The sequence below is a fragment of the Epinephelus lanceolatus genome, chromosome 2 (assembly GCF_041903045.1).
Source record: "Epinephelus lanceolatus isolate andai-2023 chromosome 2, ASM4190304v1, whole genome shotgun sequence".
Lineage (NCBI taxonomy): Eukaryota > Metazoa > Chordata > Actinopteri > Perciformes > Serranidae > Epinephelus > Epinephelus lanceolatus.
In genome coordinates, this window is record NC_135735.1 from 35717265 (window position 1) to 35735498 (window position 18234).

Genomic DNA, 18234 nt, shown 5'->3' on the forward strand with positions numbered 1-18234 from the left:
CACCATGACTATGGATCAGTGATGTCAGCGGTCCCTGGAATGCTCTACTTGCATGATTGTGTCGCGTTGTTTGATGGCAGCTGGCAAGACATCTGGTGAAAAGAGCATCCTTCGTCGTGCATGACCTTTCCCTCGTCTCCATATCACCGTCCGTCGGCACGTCCCTCACATGTCACGCTAAGGTGACTTCCAAGCAGTTTTTTCCACTTTTGCGCACAATGTCGGAGCGGCACGAGATGTACATCGGGGACGCAGTGGCCAAGCGGACCGCCCAGGCTGTGCGTGAGGACATATGCAAACTGTCAGGTAGTCTAATTATGAGAAAGAGTGTCGCTCATCTGTTTCAGTAGAGCCACGGCGGTCCATGTCATGTGCAGCAGGCTTTCAGGGATTCAGATTAGCTCCAGACTGATCGCTCTCACAAACAGATAGGGAGCGAGGGGCTGGTGGCAATAGTCGTTACTATACAGCCTAACAATCTGGATCTATTTCATTTTCTCCGCCAAGTCTCAATGTCATAATGGACAGGTTGCACTCCTCCATGCGTAAAAGGCTCTACAGCTTGCCACAGCACATTGGACACAAAGCCTCTATAATGGGCGAAGGAGAAGACGCAGACAAGGACACCCGGAGGAAGAGTCTTAGGATGAAGCCTCTACCGTCACCGTCGCCGACCTCTGGGGGAAGCTGCAAAGGCATCGGGGAGACCAAAAGTGGGGAGTCTGTGATCATGGAGACGGACATAGGGAGACCGATGAAGACCAGCTCAAATGGAGATTGTCGGAGATTTCGAGGCAGCCTCTCGTCCATCACAAGTCGCCATGTGCACGACTCTGACTCGGCGGAGGAGAGGCGCCTCATCACCGAGGGGGATGTCACCCCGAGCGAGGAGAGCCCCCCCGGAGCCATCGGTGATGGGCCGCCGGATCAAGGCGCGCAAGGGGCCAGCGGTGGCGGTGGCACCCAGAAAGATTCCCCAGACCAGCAGTCAGGGTTTATAAAGTTGGATGGCATTGATCAAATTCTGCCGGACGACGAGAGATTATATCAAGCTGGGTTCATGCACAGACAGTTTGGAGCAATGCTTCAACCAGGGGTCAACAAGTTCTCCCTGAGGATGTTTGGAAGTGAGAAGGCGGTTGAACGGGAACAAGAGCGGGTTAAATCCGCCGGATTTTGGATAATTCACCCGTACAGTGACTTCAGGTAAATTTAGACACCTCGTACTCATGCTCTCCAAACAACAAAAGCCTTAGAATAAGCGTCACGTTAACGTTGATGCCTCTCACAGGTCCAAGTGTTTGTCTCTCAGTGTGTTTATCATGTGTAAGGGCATCCATCAGCTGAAGAGCAGCCCATTCATTGTTTGATTCAGCTTCACAGTGCCTACATGACATCGTACTCCTTCACTTTGAAAGATGACATTTCACCAAGCTACTGTTTAAAAAAAAAATCCTTACAATTTACTAATTAGTCACTCATTATTAAGGGATTATTTCAGTGCCATAACACACTAGAAGAATTAAAATCATTACTCTCAAGAGGTATTATCCAGGAGGCCTTTAGAAGCACTGTGTTGTGTTATGGAACAAAACACAGATAACACAACCTTTGCTAATTAGGCCAGTTTACCTATCTTGGGCAGATGCTATCCAAATGGATGCATGATTAAAGCTCTTCAGTGTTTTTTCTTTATATGATAAACTTGTGCTCGGGGGACCTCATTTATTACTGATCAGGGTTAGTGACGAGGCCTTCACTTCACATTGTAGTCACAGGCTTACATACTGAGTTTCTTATTCTCCTTTCTTACATTGTATTTGCAAACACACCAGGATTAAGTCATTGTGTTTAAATAGGTTTTGGCCAATAGTTAAAGTGATAGAGTAATTTTAAAATGAACACATTGTATGTCTGCATTTCCTAGTGTCGTCTAGTGGCAAACAGCTGCTTCAAAACTGAATAGAGAAAGTCCATGAGGACTCTTTTGTTGGCCTACAGATTGCTGTGTGTTGCTAGTGCCCTTGAGTTTGTTATTGGCCATATGCATCTGATTCACGGCCACATGCGGGCTCTTAACTGCTAAGCAAGACTAGATTTAAGGTCCTCTGTACTTGCTTTTAGGTTTTTAGAAGGGTCATCACACAGTGCTCTTAAACAATTGGAGAAATAAAGAGTTTCACTCAAATGCATATGTATGCATAGGGATTTTTTAGCATCTCAGATGACCAATTTCTAATAAGTGCCACTGAGCTGTTTGTCTACACTTGTTATTTATTTCCAAAACAGTAAAACTGTGGGTTGAACTTCATACTCTACACAGTATACACACCATAATACACACATATGTTAATATTATTAGATGGGCCTCATATAGTGAGATGGTTTTGATTAAAAAGTGCTCAGATGATTAGTAAAATAAAATAAAATTTAATGGAATTAAAAAAAAATCAATTTTGCTACTTCATAGCTTGTATTATTATTGCTTTTTTTAATTAAACACATTTTCCTCTGTTTCAGTAATTCAGGAAAATGGTTTCATTACAAGTTGTGTCAGTCTTGGCATTTAATCTACATATGCATTTTCTACCTATCGTTTAAATCTCATGGAGACATCTGTGTTGCTGTAAAATGATATGGAGCAAGAGTGTCACTGTTACATACACTGTATTTCTCCTTGTCTGTGACATTGAATGTCGTCTAGCCTGCCTGGTGTTTGATTGGCTATGATGGTGTAATGGCATGTGATAAAGAAAACTCACTTACCACAGAAGTGTGTTTTTCTACCTCAAGAACAAGATGTCTGACTTTGAGAGACATGTGAGTTGTAGTGCGAGTTGCTCACAGGCCTGGGGTGTCAGTGAAAAAAGGCTAAATGAGACTCTTCCTAGAATAGAAAACAGACACGTTCGTCTGCCTGTTTATCCTGAGAGAGGGGGCAATGCTGTGGTGGCTAACATCGCTGAATGTTTTCTGTGTTTAATTTTACATCGACTTATTCGTCAGCTGTTTTTAGTTGTCATGGAAATGTGCATGATTGAGAGGTAGAAAGAAAGAGAGAGGAGAGATACACTATGTATGTGTGTGTATAGTGTTTAGTGTTTCCAATCAGTGCTTGGGTTGTACTGCATTATGAAATATGCATTATTATACCACATCATGAAATATTGGCCAATGTCTGCTCAATCTTTAAACAACATCTCAAGCATAATGTTTTTTGGAAACTGTTTGAGGATATTCTAAAACACCAGACTGTGATCAGCAATTCTTATTCCCAAACCCACAAACAGTTCAGACGGGTCATCATCAGGAAGTGAGACATGTATTAGACAGTTTGCCATTTTTGTTATGCTCCTCCCAGCTGGTTGTGTTTCCTCTGACCCCCTCTGCTCTCTTACTCACTGTGTTAAATGTCATGAGGAAGGGTGATTTGGGGCTCGGGGAGACTGTCCTGATACTGAAAGGTCAGAGATTTGGCACCAGTCGTCAGTTTTGAAGTGTCTTTGAGCAAGATGCTGAAACAGGGGCTCCACACTGCACCGAGCGAAATAGATGGATGTTGTGAGTCTCTCAGCGAGATGTTCCAAAATAAATAGATAAATGAAAATGCGCTGAGAGAGAAGTGCTCTAAAAAATGAGGTTAGCCACCCACTTGTTCAGGGTCTGAGGGTGGGTACTGTATATTACCATAATTAAACATTTTGCCAAACTGAGAGCAGTTGGCTTGTGGTCCAATCACTCAACACTGTGATTACGTAATCACTCACACTACAATTAAAACCACAGATGTGGCTCTCAATCAGGAGAGTAAAAGTATTGAACTGGTGCTTCGGCTAACTCTGTATGGGAAAAGATTCTTGTATATTTCTCTGTGACTAGCATGAATAAGATAACTCCTCAATACACAAATAGATTAAAGGATTGATCTATGATAAATTTTTTATCAGCATGCTTGAGATAATATTTAACACCCAGCTCCATGTGAAATGGAGAAAAACAGTCCACCATGTCAGTGAGTTAACGCAGCGTGTTGAGATGAGTTATAGCTAGTATTTTGTTTTTAATGAACTGAGGGAGAAAACGTGATATTTGGACTCCGAAATCAGGATCAGAGACAGGACAAGACGACTGTAATTAAAGTACACAAGGAGATGAGGGGGACCTTTTAATTGGCCAAGAGAGGAGAAGGGTCTCTGTGACTAAAAGTTTTATTCCCATGTCTGCATCAAAGCTTTGGCACTATAAGCTCAAATTAGAGTGTCACAAGGAATCACATAGTCATCACTGCGCCCGGAATTCAGCAAAATCTCCTCTTGTCAAGTATTGTATAACGCTAAGAAGCAAAGGAGGAGCAATATCTTGCGAGGGAAAAAGACGGATTAAAAATGGCATCATAATCCAATCTACAGCCTCATTTCCAGATCCAAAGCTGAACAGCCTCCTTCGATTCGGAGCAAGCATCTCCCAGTGAGCAGATGCGGTCAGTTAACCAGAGAGTGACATCTTCAACCCGAAAAAAAAAAAAAAACAGAGACAAGCGTTCTTACAAAATCATCGATTCTCACAGAGTCTTTTAAATAAGGACGTTTATTACTGTCCTCTCACACATATGCTGACCATGAAATATCTGCGTGGGTTTGAAAGGATTGTTGAGCAATACATATGATTGGTGCTGAGATTACTGCCCCCTCTGCCCTGCTCCTAACTGGATGTTTCTGTTGGATATCCGCTCTGCTCGGTCGGCTTACTTGTCTGTCAGGAAAATGTGACTTTACGTTTGTTATTTAGATGCTGCTGTACCATAAGCTGCGCAGAGTCCTATCGATGCCGCATGTCCTTGGTCATAAACAGAGATTGATAAAAGTCGTATAATGCTTATTGCCCCTTTTGAAGAAAATAGAATATTTCAGTGCTTGATTGACAAAATGATACCCTTCTCACACAATGGATCCTCTATTTGTGCATGATAAAAACCAGGTGATGATATTTTTTTACCTGTTTGCATTGAGCCCTTTGAGTGGATTCTATCAATGCAGCAGCATTGTGCCGAGTTGGAGACGCAATATTAGAATGCAGCCCTCTGATCGTCAAGTGCCTTTTAATTATCTTGTGATTCAGAGCCCAGAGGACACATCTGTTGGAAAGTCTTCCACATTTCCCTGGAGAGATAGAAAAGGAGGTGTCGCACATTCAAACTTTTTTTTTTTTTTTTGCACTGAAGGCTCTATTAATCTCCCATTTTCCCTTTTAGAACCGTGTTGCCAACACTATCAGAGAGGGGGGTCGGCTGTCCTGCAGTTTCTGTCAATCAGTTAAATCCCTTTGCAACAGTCAGGCGAATCCTGCCATCCCCTCTGCAAAGTCCACTTTTTCAACAGCCTTTTATTCCACCCGCACATCCAGTTCTGTTTCCCAGAAGACACTTACCTAGACAGTGGCAAAAATAAATCCTCTGAAAAGACATTGTACAATTTTGCTTCTGTTATATTTTTTTTTTTTTTTGTGCAGAGAATACATTAAAGAAAAGTAGAGCAGGTGTAGTCACCGTTGTGCATATTAAGGCTGTGATATAGTCAAAGGGAAGTAACTTTTTGGCAAAGTGTTGACTAAATGAAAATGTGCACTGTGTTCCTGAAAGTGTTTACTTTTAATTTAACTCATTAATGTTGCATTCTTTTGCTACAGTGAGTCATGGCATTTTGTTTTATCCTTCATTAGCCCAAATAGAAAAATGTTTTTCGGACAGCTTCTCACAGTAGCATAGCTTTGTTGACTTTTGCACATTTGCATATCTCAAAGACTAAAATGGTAAGAAAAGGCTCAGTGTACTCGCTAAAAGGGAATAATAGCCGTGTTACCTGTACTTAGACTGTATTTTGTGGGGAATTGGTGGGAAATAAATCCCATGTTTATTATTCCCTTGATGAATTTTGAGATATTTGAATACTGCACAGATTGTGCACCTTAGCTGTGCAGTCCTTATCGTATATTAGCAGCCACTAACAGCTTCAGGCTTTTTATCCAAGATACAGTAGTCTCACTGTACCGGAGTGTGCGCGTGGGTATATGTGTGTCTGTGTGTATTATGTTTGTGAGCGTATGGGATCAGATTTAATAACAGCATTCTCAGTTTCAGTCAGGTTGATTACGGTTGATTTGAGAGTATGTTTTGCTATTGATTTGTTTGGGTCTCGTGGGGCCTCAAGCTTGGCCATCGGTGGATTTATTGAAAAATGAGATGGAGAAACGAACATGGCTGCAGCAAGGGTGATTCCCCCTGTTGTGTCGGTGGCAGGAGTCTTAGTCTGGGTGAGAGTTACACAAAGGTCAAGGTGAGGTGCTGGAGATGCAGTAGTGGAATGTAAAGCTTGGACATTCAGCGCCCCATTTAAACATTTTTTTGGCAGCATCTTTTAATGACCATGATTAAAAGGTCCATACCAGATCAAAATGTTTAAATGAAACATTTGAGTCCAGACTGTAGAGTGTTGGTGTGTTTGATGTCTCATACTGTAGTGCTAATCTGCATGGGAAGGTGGAGAAAAAAGTCTTTTGACACTACATAGGATGAATGACACTCTATTCCTTTCGGTCTCCATTAAATAATTCCTCCTTTAATTTAGTGAGGGTAAAACATGGGGATTACAGATGGTTCTGGCTGGGCCTGAAAGTGGGGTAATCAAAATAGGCTGCTGTGCTCATCCACGAATATTAGAAGCCAAGAGATTATTACAGCACAATTTATTTAATGGAGGGAGCCCAGGGATGATGTGCGTGGCTGGTGGGTGGAAGGTTGCCTGTCATAGTGGCAGAATGATTGAACGCTACCGTGTGACCTCGCCAGGCACACTTGTGTGGGAGTGTGAAATCAGGACCCGAGATCACAACTGTAAGAGAATGGCCTTTTTTTACCCCTCTTTTTTTCCTCTTTCTTTTTTGCATGTCAGTGTGTTTTTTTTCCCATCCTGATATGTCATTTAATTCAGCTTGACGTATTAGGCAGAGAGCTGAGTTTAACCTTGGCAAAGTGATGGTAATCTCGAGGTGAGATTATATTGATTGATTGGACATCATATACATTTTGAAAATGGGAAAGCCTGCTGGAAGCATTTACTGTTAAGTGCCGTCACACAGCTGGTTGATGTATTTTGGTCACCTGACAAATGTAATGTCGTGTGTCCTTCCCGCACCACCATCCTCTGCACTGCAACATCAATTTATAATCTCGCCAGGTGGACACACAAGACTAGTCAGCCGAGAGTTTTTCCTCTTTTAGCACATTGCAGTGTCAAATTTATTTCTCTTGACACCGGACGGATGTGATTATTGTCACATTGACCAGAAGTAAATATGTCAGTTTCACTTATCTTAAAATCTCAGAGTGGTTGATGGAGAAAATGTGTACTTCTTAAAAACAAATTATCACCTTACAGTCAAGTCACATTTGAAGTGCTTTGTGTATGACATAAGAATGACCAAGACCTCTGTTGACCTTTCTGTATTCTTCACGCATTGTGCTTCGGCTAGTCTACGACAGGATTGGAAAAGAGAGGTGTTAAATGGTTATACAATGGAGTGACACTTGTTCCTTGTTGACTTCACCTGTCCCTGTCCTGACCCGCATCACTCTGCCTTACTCTGCCTCTGATTGGCTCACCCTGATGGTTTGCAGTAATGTGTTTTGTCGAACAACTGGTGCATCCATGTGCTCCTTGGATGGTCCCATTTCCTGAGTTGGGAAGACGCTCTTCCAACTTTGGTGTGTTCATGAGCTTTTGAGCGGTAATATGGAAACAACATAAATGCTACGAAGATGATGTGTTTTATTGTTCAGAGACACTGCATAAGGTGGTGCCAGCAATCACATTTAAGATCAGCATGGCTGACATTAGCTCCACTGTGGATTGCGTCATTTAGTGAAATACTGTGCTGTCGTAGTAATCAGGACAACTTGGCACCTGCACTCCCACAGTATTTATCGGAAAGGCGTTATAGATATAGAAACATATAAACCATGTTTGTGATTTGACGTGCGTCTGTGCATCCACCGTAGCTGACCAAGATCTGCTGTTATGTGTATTGTGAAGTATGTGTATTTCATTCTACAAAATTGACTGTAACTTGCTTAATGCTGAACCGATTTTGAACTTTGGTTTGTTATAAATGTGGGAAATCTAACATGACACTGGTTATCTTTGGAATCAAATTCAGTCACATGTCACAACTTCCTCTGGGAAGTGCAGGCTCCGATCTTTGAATAGGCAGCATCAGGTATAAAGTATTTAGAAATTTAGCTTTTTTTCAGCTTTTCTCCCAAAATGTAAATTTTTACTATACTGATAATACTGTTACAAAACCACCTGGTAGTTTATTTTATTAATAATTAAATCAGTGATTATTGATAAAGATCACAGTTAAGGGAAGAACTACCAGTCAGTTCATCCCTACACCTTGAGACACATACATATGACTCTGACTTGGACAATACAATAATAGATATAGCAAAGCTCTCGCGAGATGACATCACAGCCGGGAGGCGGTGGAGGGTCAGGGAAACGCTTAGTATGCTATTTACAGAGATAGCACTGGCGATGTGAACTGGTCAGTGGCGAAAAAAAGCATTTTAATGCGCAAACTTATACAGGACACATTTGCCCCCGTTAACGTTTTAGCTCGTTTCGCGGCTGCCGGCTGCATCCGCCTCCCTCAATACTGAATTTTAGAACGAGTTGTACCTATGAATCATACGCACACATACATATGGGGAAAAAAGGGCCCAGGTTGAAAAATAAGTTATCCTTTAATATATCAATATCATGACATGAGATGAGACATTGTCTTAGCTTTTGGATATCATTATGTCGTACGTGCTTTCTTTTCCTGGTTTTACAGGCTGCATTATAGTAAAGTGATATCATTTTCTGAACTTACCAGACTGTACTAGCTGTTATGATTATTTATCAAAAATCTCATTATGTAAATATTTTGTGAAAGCACCAATAGTCAATCTTACAGCATCATCCAGCACTATTTGCAGCTGCTTTCCTTGGTTTCTTTTCATACCTAGTTTGGAGCCTGATGGCTGAGGTTTCCTGGTTTTAACAATTCAACAAGGGTCTGAAACACAAACACTCACGTTATAAGGCAGCTCACTTCACCACTGTTAATGACCTGAGACACAAAACGCTCTGATATATGGAAGTCTATCCCTTTGCACCACATGCAGGTTGAAATAAACCCAGGAGTTAATTGCAAACTTTATTTTGACCCTGATTTGTCCTTCAGCTGGAGAAAAGTGTGCTGAAAGACTGCTTAGTGTTAAAGTCCTCCCCGAAATACCCCATGTGTTTATGCATAGTTTGTTTAGTACATTAACCAAATCTCAACTTGTCTTTTGTTGACCACTGCATACACGCTGTAGCCAGCCTTCATTCCTCCTCGCGCAGATTCTGCTATATCTAGTACATACAGGCTGACCTTTTCAGCCCTGCCTGTGTCCCAGGTGGATTCTCACACCCCCTGTCTCTCCGAAATTGGATTGCTTTTTTTCCTATCAGCCTGGATAGGAAATGGCCAAGATGTCAAACTGGCACTGATTTGGTGCTCCAGGGGGTGGACACAATTTGAGAAACACCATATTTAAAAGCACATTAAATTTAATGTTAGACACTCACCATTACAAAGTTACAAAGTTCTTTTAAGTTCATAGTCAATTAGCAGAATGTGCCAGAAACAATAATCAGTTCCACCTGCAGGCGACTCAGGTGGACAACCATGTGTCACGTAACAGAGATGGCATTCTGCCAAGACTGTCATTACATTTCATTATTCCGCTGATCATCTTGCTCTTTTTCTTTCCATTATTCCAATGCTAATATGGCTCTCTCCAGCCGTGCAGAGCAGACATGGGAGGAGTATGGCATTTCCTCAGAAGACCTCTCCAGGTGTACTCTGTAAGAATGTATAGAAGGCTAACGCGCTTTGGAAACAGTGGGGTATCCACTCAGAGAGGACCAGAGTCCAGTACGCTGAATACAGAACTCTGTGTGTGGCTGGCGTGATTCACAGGAAATACTTCCCTGGATCAATGTGTTTGGCCTGGCCCCGCCACACGCTGGGTGTCTAGAAGACTCAGACAAATGGCTGGATTATGAGACATGCAGTGGTGAGAGACAAATTGTTCCATCTCCCCTGCTATGGCGGGGGGGGGGGGGGGGGGGGACTCCTGATTTATCTTCACCATCTCCATAGTCGATAGCATGTCCCCTTTTCCCCCACACCAGTTTTGGTTGTAACAAGTGTTTGATTGAACAGGGAGGCAGCAGCAAAGCTGGTGTGTATAAATCCAACCCTGACCCTGTTTAGCATGTACAATCGAGAAATTATAGAGCTAACAAATAAACATGATAAATCCTGCCCTGTTTGGTTTAACAGTCAGATAAGCCTTCGCTTTTGCTTACTCACGCAGACCAGCAAAAATCAGCTAAACTGCATCTCCTCTCTGATTTGATTTCATTTCATGCTCCGAGTGTCTTCTTAGCGAGGCTTTTCCATCAGCTTTTAAGCTGTATTAATTTTGGTTTTATTCACCTCTACTTTTGTGTAATGTTGCTCATAACAACGGTATGGAAAAAAAAGCGATGACCCCTATTTTCAGATAACCGTTCTCACATGGATCTCTCCTCATGCACTCCCTCTCTCTCGGTTGTCCCTGTCCTTTTGTCCAGATATGTTGCACAGAGTCTCATTTTCTCTCGCTTTTTCCACATTTTCTCTCCCCTTATTTCTCCTTTACGTGTCCCTTCTCTCCTTGTCACCCTTTGACCTCAGATCACTGTTTTGGAGATGGATAGAAAAGACTTTCATTGTGGCTGCTCCATTTGCTGATTGCAGCACCTGAAGTGGTGAAGATAATGGCCCAGTACTGGTGCAGCCCAGAGCAAGGGCATGAGGTGATGGTGTACAGTGTGACCAGCTCCTGGTATTATAGACATTACATTATCTTAGCACTTCATCTATGTTAAGAGAAAGCCCATTGCTCCATCCCTCTCTCTGGCTCTCTCCTGATCACCAGCAGCAGGTTGGCGGGGGAGGGGTCTTTGTTCAGATGGGAGGCACTGGCCAGTGTTTCCTCTGCCACACTCTGTGGCTGGCTGACAGGGGACACCTTTGACATGACCCTAAGGACCTTGTGGGAGATAACAAGGCATCATGATAAAACACAGATGCAATTATTGGCTGGATGACAGTCCACAAAGCTGGAGTGCAGATACAGGCACATGCTAGTGGGATAAGTGCACGCTGGAAAGCTTTGCATCCTCTCCGAGTCTTTTACAGTACAGCCCTGCCACTCACTGTCTCCATAGTTTCCCCACAGAGGGCATATTTATTTGCTGAGCGCAGACTGCCTGTGTACAGTTTTTGTTCCTCTGAGCAGATAGGTAGCAGGTCGCGCTCTGGGAAGCTGTGAAGGACTCTGCGGGGCTGCAGAGACAAGGACAGGGATACTGAGTAGCCTCTAGTGGCGCCAGGGAGGGCCTCTCCAGAAACAGCCCACAAGGAAAAAATAAAATAAAATCTTGCTGGTATAAAAAGGGGACAGACTTGGCTACTTCAGAGCATTCTCCTCAGTGGGCTTGCTGATTACATCTGGTCAGTTTGCAAAGTGGCTTTGGTGATTTCATGATTTAGTCAGAGTGCTTAAGTGCACACCTCTGAGCTGTTCAAACATCAGAGCCAGTTTAGGCTGGACTTATTTCAATAAGTGGATCTGGGGCATTTTCTTGAGTGTCTGGGATGGATGCTGTGGCATTTAGAGAGTTTTCCAAAAGATGGTTCGTCTGGTTCCAGACCTCTGAATCACTGCTCACAGACAGCTCTGAATGTGAATGAGGATTCAGTGGAAAGAAATGAGTAACTCAGAAATCATTTCGTTGCTGAATGGTTTAAATTCCCTTTAAGCCAATAATATGGAATCATCATTGAAGGAGCGTGCTGTTTTTTTGTAAAAGCACCCTGATCAAATGAGAAGACTTGCAGCAATAACGAGTCTGTATGTTTATCATAGGTGTAGATGTCAAGGGGGATGCAGGGGACACACACCCCTCAATATTTAGAACATGTGCATTTGTCCCCCCTCTAAAAACAAATATGAAAGTAGCAGAGGACTTTTATTTTGATATAATTAAAGACAGTTCCACATTAAATTGATGCAAAAAAGGCAAAAATTGATGCACCCAAAATACCCAGAATGCAGGAAATTAAGATAATGCTCAAAATCTTCCTGTCTCATGCTGAAACAAAACCTACGCCCTTGATATTTATCATTTTAAATACAAAGCCAACAGTACAGTCATCATACTACAAACAATTCATCAACTATTATTAACTATTATGAGGGATATAATTCATCAAGTGACCCACAGGCAGACAGAGGCAGGAGAGGACATCATTTTTGATCATATACAGTACAGGCCAAAAGTTTGGACACACCTTCTCATTCAATGCGTTTTCTTTATTTTCATGACTATTTACATTGTAGATTCTCACTGAAGGCATCAAAACTATGAATGGACACATGTGGAGTTATGTACTTAACAAAAAAAGGTGAAACAACTGAAAACATGTTTTATATTCTAGTTTCTTCAAAATAGCCACCCTTTGCTCTGATTACTGCTTTGCACACTCTTGGCATTCTCTCCATGAGCTTCAAGAGGTAGTCACCTGAAATGGTTTTCCAACAGTCTTGAAGGAGTTCCCAGAGGTGTTTAGCACTTGTTGGCCCCTTTGCCTTCACTCTGCGGTCCAGCTCACCCCAAACCATCTCGATTGGGTTCAGGTCCGGTGACTGTGGAGGCCAGGTCATCTGCCGCAGCACTCCATCACTCTCCTTCTTGGTCAAATAGCCCTTACACAGCCTGGAGGTGTGTTTGGGGTCATTGTCCTGTTGAAAAATAAATGATCGTCCAACTAAACGCAAACCGGATGGGATGGCATGTCGCTGCAGGATGCTGTGGTAGCCATGCTGGTTCAGTGTGCCTTCAATTTTGAATAAATCCCCAACAGTGTCACCAGCAAAACACCCCCACACCATCACACCTCCTCCTCCATGCTTCACAGTGGGAACCAGGCATGTGGAATCCATCCGTTCACCTTTTCTGCGTCTCACAAAGACACGGCGGTTGGAACCAAAGATCTCAAATTTGGACTCATCAGACCAAAGCACAGATTTCCACTGGTCTAATGTCCATTCCTTGTGTTTCTTGGCCCAAACAAATCTCTTCTGCTTGTTGCCTCTCCTTAGCAGTGGTTTCCTAGCAGCTATTTGACCATGAAGGCCTGATTGGCGCAGTCTCCTCTTAACAGTTGTTCTAGAGATGGGTCTGCTGCTAGAACTCTGTGTGGCATTCATCTGGTCTCTGATCTGAGCTGCTGTTAACTTGCCATTTCTGAGGCTGGTGACTCGGATGAACTTATCCTCAGAAGCAGAGGTGACTCTTGGTCTTCCTTTCCTGGGTCGGTCTTCATGTGTGCCAGTTTCGTTGTAGCGCTTGATGGTTTTTGCGACTCCACTTGGGGACACATTTAAAGTTTTTGCAATTTTCTGGACTGACTGACCTTCATTTCTTAAAGTAATGATGGCCACTCGTTTTTCTTTAGTTAGCTGATTGGTTCTTGCCATAATATGAATTTTAACAGTTGTCCAATAGGGCTGTCGGCTGTGTATTAACCTGACTTCTGCACAACACAACTGATGGTCCCAAACCCATTGATAAAGCAAGAAATTCCACTAATCAACCCTGATAAGGCACACCTGTGAAGTGGAAACCATTTCAGGTGACCACCTCTTGAAGCTCATGGAGAGAATGCCAAGAGTGTGCAAAGCAGTAATCAGAGCAAAGGGTGGCTATTTTGAAGAAACTAGAATATAAAACATGTTTTCAGTTATTTCACCTTTTTTTGTTAAGTACATAACTCCACATGTGTTCATTCATAGTTTTGATGCCTTCAGTGAGAATCTACAATGTAAATAGTCATGAAAATAAAGAAAACGCATTGAATGAGAAGGTGTGTCCAAACTTTTGGCCTGTACTGTATATGTGAGATGCTGTTTACCCACATAACCAGAGTTTGACCTACAGATCAAAAACCTGCATTCTCTTTTTCAGTCGATTATAAATAATAATAATTAATATGGGCTGCTTTTCCTGCTATTAACATGTTAAAGCTAGTAACTTTGTTGTTGTAAAGTGTTATTCTCTCATGCAAAAGCCCTTTTGATCAGTTTCAGAGTTATGGCAGGCTTCACTCTTGTGTTTTGAATTTTGGTGGTTGTGTGTCTCCTTGCACATTAGTCAGTCCTTACCTTTTAGGGAGAGAGACCTCTATCTGTTGGAAAATGTTCTACGGCAGTAGATGTGACACTGTCTTTAGCATTGTCTTTCTCTTGCCTATGTTGAATAACAGTCCTAGACAGAGCTTTGGAGGTGAATGAAAAACCCGTACCTTCATGTCCTACCACAGAACTACTTGTAATCTTATTTATGGATTTCTTTCAGCAACGTTAGGTAATGTTGACTCCTTTCAGTTGATTTTACCTCTCCTCTCTGTAGGTATTTAGTAAATCCCTCTGTTTTCTCATAGCCTAAGGTTGGGGAGATTTGCCTCTACCTCTGATGAAATCTTCTTAGTCTAGGTTTGATAAAACGGCGTGCCTCACCTAAATATAGCCACCTGCGACTGCACAGCCCCAGTGTCAGGGATGTGCTTGCAGTGTGCCTGCTGGCTGTGCTCGGCAAAGACAGCACCGTTATGACAGTTCATTGGAGCGGGTGACAACAAAAATAGGATTAACCCTTTTAACCTGAATTTTTTTTCTGCTAGACACTTAAATCTTACTGTGTTTGCCAACTGGCTTGTTTAAAACCAATGGCCTGCTCCTTAATACGCAGACATTTTTTTGTTGTTACAGATGTTGTTCTTGTGTTCAGTGTGACAAGCTCTATCATAGATTACCTCTCCCTGTGGCTAAGTGTAGCTTTCTTTCCCACAAGAGCCTTTCATGCTTAATTTTCATTCAATCCTTCTCATTTATTCATTAAAAACTGGCAGTGGACTTAATGGGGCTGTTGCTCCATCAGTTATCATTTAAGTTTAACAGCAATTTACAACAGGTCCAGTTAAATTGGTGCTACAAAAGCTATTAGTAGCTAAAATTCAGCTCTGGGAGTTAGCCTCAAACAGTAAAGTGATAAAATTAAGTAATAAATTACTCTCACTCTGGCTTTAAATATTATGGACACATTTCAAATTAAACTATGGAACATAACATTAGAGTAGCCTATAAAACATTATACATGGGCAAAGACATCATGCATTACAATGCTGAAATGAGCTGAGCAGTACGTAGATGCCTCTCTCAAATGCAGATTTAGATTCTGTGCCCTCAAGTCAGGGTTAAATGATGCGGGCGTCAGGTTAAACTCAGTCATCTGATACATCCTGATCTAAGTGGTTTCTACAATGAAGGCCAACTAGCAGTTAAGCCATAGACCACCTCCTGCAGATAAAGAAAACAACTTTAAGAGACACCAGGTTACATTTCAGACAAAGTTAAAGAGGACTGTCCTCATTGTTCAGTTTCAGCAACTAGTGGTTACATTTTCCTGCTAGGAGTAAAACAAGCACATTGTTTTATTGCCATTAAAAAAAGAAATTTTAGAGACTGGTTGGTTAGGTGTATAAATCTTGGGACTTTAACTCTTAGCTCTATGTCCTGTCTCCTACCAATGTTGGTTTCTTTTAACTGGGAAACTGACGTCTCTCCAAACATACACCAGTCATTTTAGCCAACCCCAGCCCTGGTATTGGCCAAAAGTGACCAGTTGACCTCACATATTGTGCCTTAGTCATAAATGTTCCACAAGCCTAGAATAAATTTAGACACCCACTAGTCATCTTACTCAGTCAAGCCAGTTCCAGACAGTCAGCTATAGTTAAAGAAAAATGAGAGCACTGGTTATTGGATCGGTACTTAGTACAAACCAAAACCTGGAGTTTAGATTCAGATATTGAAAACATGAGAACTGCATGTAGTAGGGTTGTAGTGGTATACCATGAACTATATTCCATGATATGAAAATTGACAGTTATCATACCGTATATATTTGCATGTCCACAGTATTTAAAAATGCAACTCCATGGAGAATCTCACCTGCACATGTGCACATCTCTTTTGCTCCTCAACTGCTTGTAAGACCTTTTACACATACTTTCATTTTGAAAAATGATTTCAAGTTTCAATTACAAAAGAAATTGTTTAGTTTTTCATGCCATCATTACAGTCATTATAGGCTCATTATAAGTGGCAATAATATGAATATTTTTGTAATACTGTATGCCATGGTACTGATATTTTCTGAGACAGTGTCAGTGTGTCAGAATTCTCAGGCGCACACGCACACGCACACGCACGCACACACACACACACACACACATACATGCAAAAACAAACATTTCAGTTCATTCTAATCATTAAATCAGCCCAAATCACATTTACAGTGCACACAATGTTGGTGTCCTCGTGGAAGTGCAGTCTGGGAGCACCCACTGTTCTTCTGCTGTTCCCATTCAGTCAGTGTGCTGCGGAATAAAGGGAGGCACTGTTAAATGCTGTCTGCCACTTGTACCTGACATGACAGATGATCTGCATGCTATGCCATCACTCTCACAGCATGGCAGCCAACAGATCGACAGACATCTCTACAAGGACAATAAAAACAACTGCACACATGCATGCAGGAATATATATATATATATATATATATATATATTCCTGCATGTATATATATATATACAGTACAGGCCAAAAGTTTGGACACACCTTCTCATTCAATGCGTTTTCTTTATTTTCATGACTATTTACATTGTAGATTCTCACTGAAGGCATCAAAACTATGAATGAACACATGTGGAGTTATGTACTTAACAAAAAAAGGTGAAATAACTGAAAACATGTTTTATATTCTAGTTTCTTCAAAATAGCCACCCTTTGCTCTGATTACTGCTTTGCACACTCTTGGCATTCTCTCCATGAGCTTCAAGAGATAGTCACCTGAAATGGTTTCCACTTCACAGGTGTGCCTTATCAGGGTTAATTAGTGGAATTTCTTGCTTTATCAATGGGGTTGGGACCATCAGTTGTGTTGTGCAGAAGTCAGGTTAATACACAGCCGACAGCCCTATTGGACAACTGTTAAAATTCATATTATGGCAAGAACCAATCAGCTAACTAAAGAAAAACGAGTGGCCATCATTACTTTAAGAAATGAAGGTCAGTCAGTCCGGAAAATTGCAAAAACTTTAAATGTGTCCCCAAGTGGAGTCGCAAAAACCATCAAGCGCTACAACGAAACTGGCACACATGAGGACCGACCCAGGAAAGGAAGACCAAGAGTCACCTCTGCTTCTGAGGATAAGTTCATCCAAGTCACCAGCCTCAGAAATGGCAAGTTAACAGCAGCTCAGATCAGAGACCAGATGAATGCCACACAGAGTTCTAGCAGCAGACCCATCTCTAGAACAACTGTTAAGAGGAGACTGCGCGAATCAGACCTTCATGGTCAAATAGCTGCTAGGAAACCACTACTAAGGAGAGGCAACAAGCAGAAGAGATTTGTTTGGGCCAAGAAACACAAGGAATGGACATTAGACCAGTGGAAATCTGTGCTTTGGTCTGATGAGTCCAAATTTGAGATCTTTGGTTCCAACCGCCGTGTCTTTGTGAGACGCAGAAAAGGTGAACGGATGGATTCCACATGCCTGGTTCCCACTGTGAAGCATGGAGGAGGAGGTGTGATGGTGTGGGGGTGTTTTGCTGGTGACACTGTTGGGGATTTATTCAAAACTGAAGGCACACTGAACCAGCATGGCTACCACAGCATCCTGCAGCGACATGCCATCCCATCCGGTTTGCGTTTATTGGACGATCATTTATTTTTCAACAGGACAATGACCCCAAACACACCTCCAGGCTGTGTAAGGGCTATTTGACCAAGAAGGAGAGTGATGGAGTGCTGTGGCAGATGACCTGGCCTCCACAGTCACTGGACCTGAACCCAATCGAGATGGTTTGGGGTGAGCTGGACCGCAGAGTGAAGGCAAAGGGGCCAACAAGTGCTAAACACCTCTGGGAACTCCTTCAAGACTGTTGGAAAACCATTTCAGGTGACTACC

General features: G+C 42.2%; 1 protein-coding gene across 1 annotated transcript in view; it reads left to right on the forward strand.

The window, feature by feature from the left end:
• hcn4 (hyperpolarization activated cyclic nucleotide-gated potassium channel 4) overlaps positions 1-18234 on the forward strand; it is a 95430-nt gene continuing 77196 nt past the window's right edge. The window contains exon 1 of the mRNA XM_033639355.2: positions 1-1206. Within this exon, the coding sequence (XP_033495246.2) occupies positions 521-1206 (686 nt within the window). The 5' untranslated portion in view covers positions 1-520. The remainder of the gene's footprint in view (positions 1207-18234) is intronic.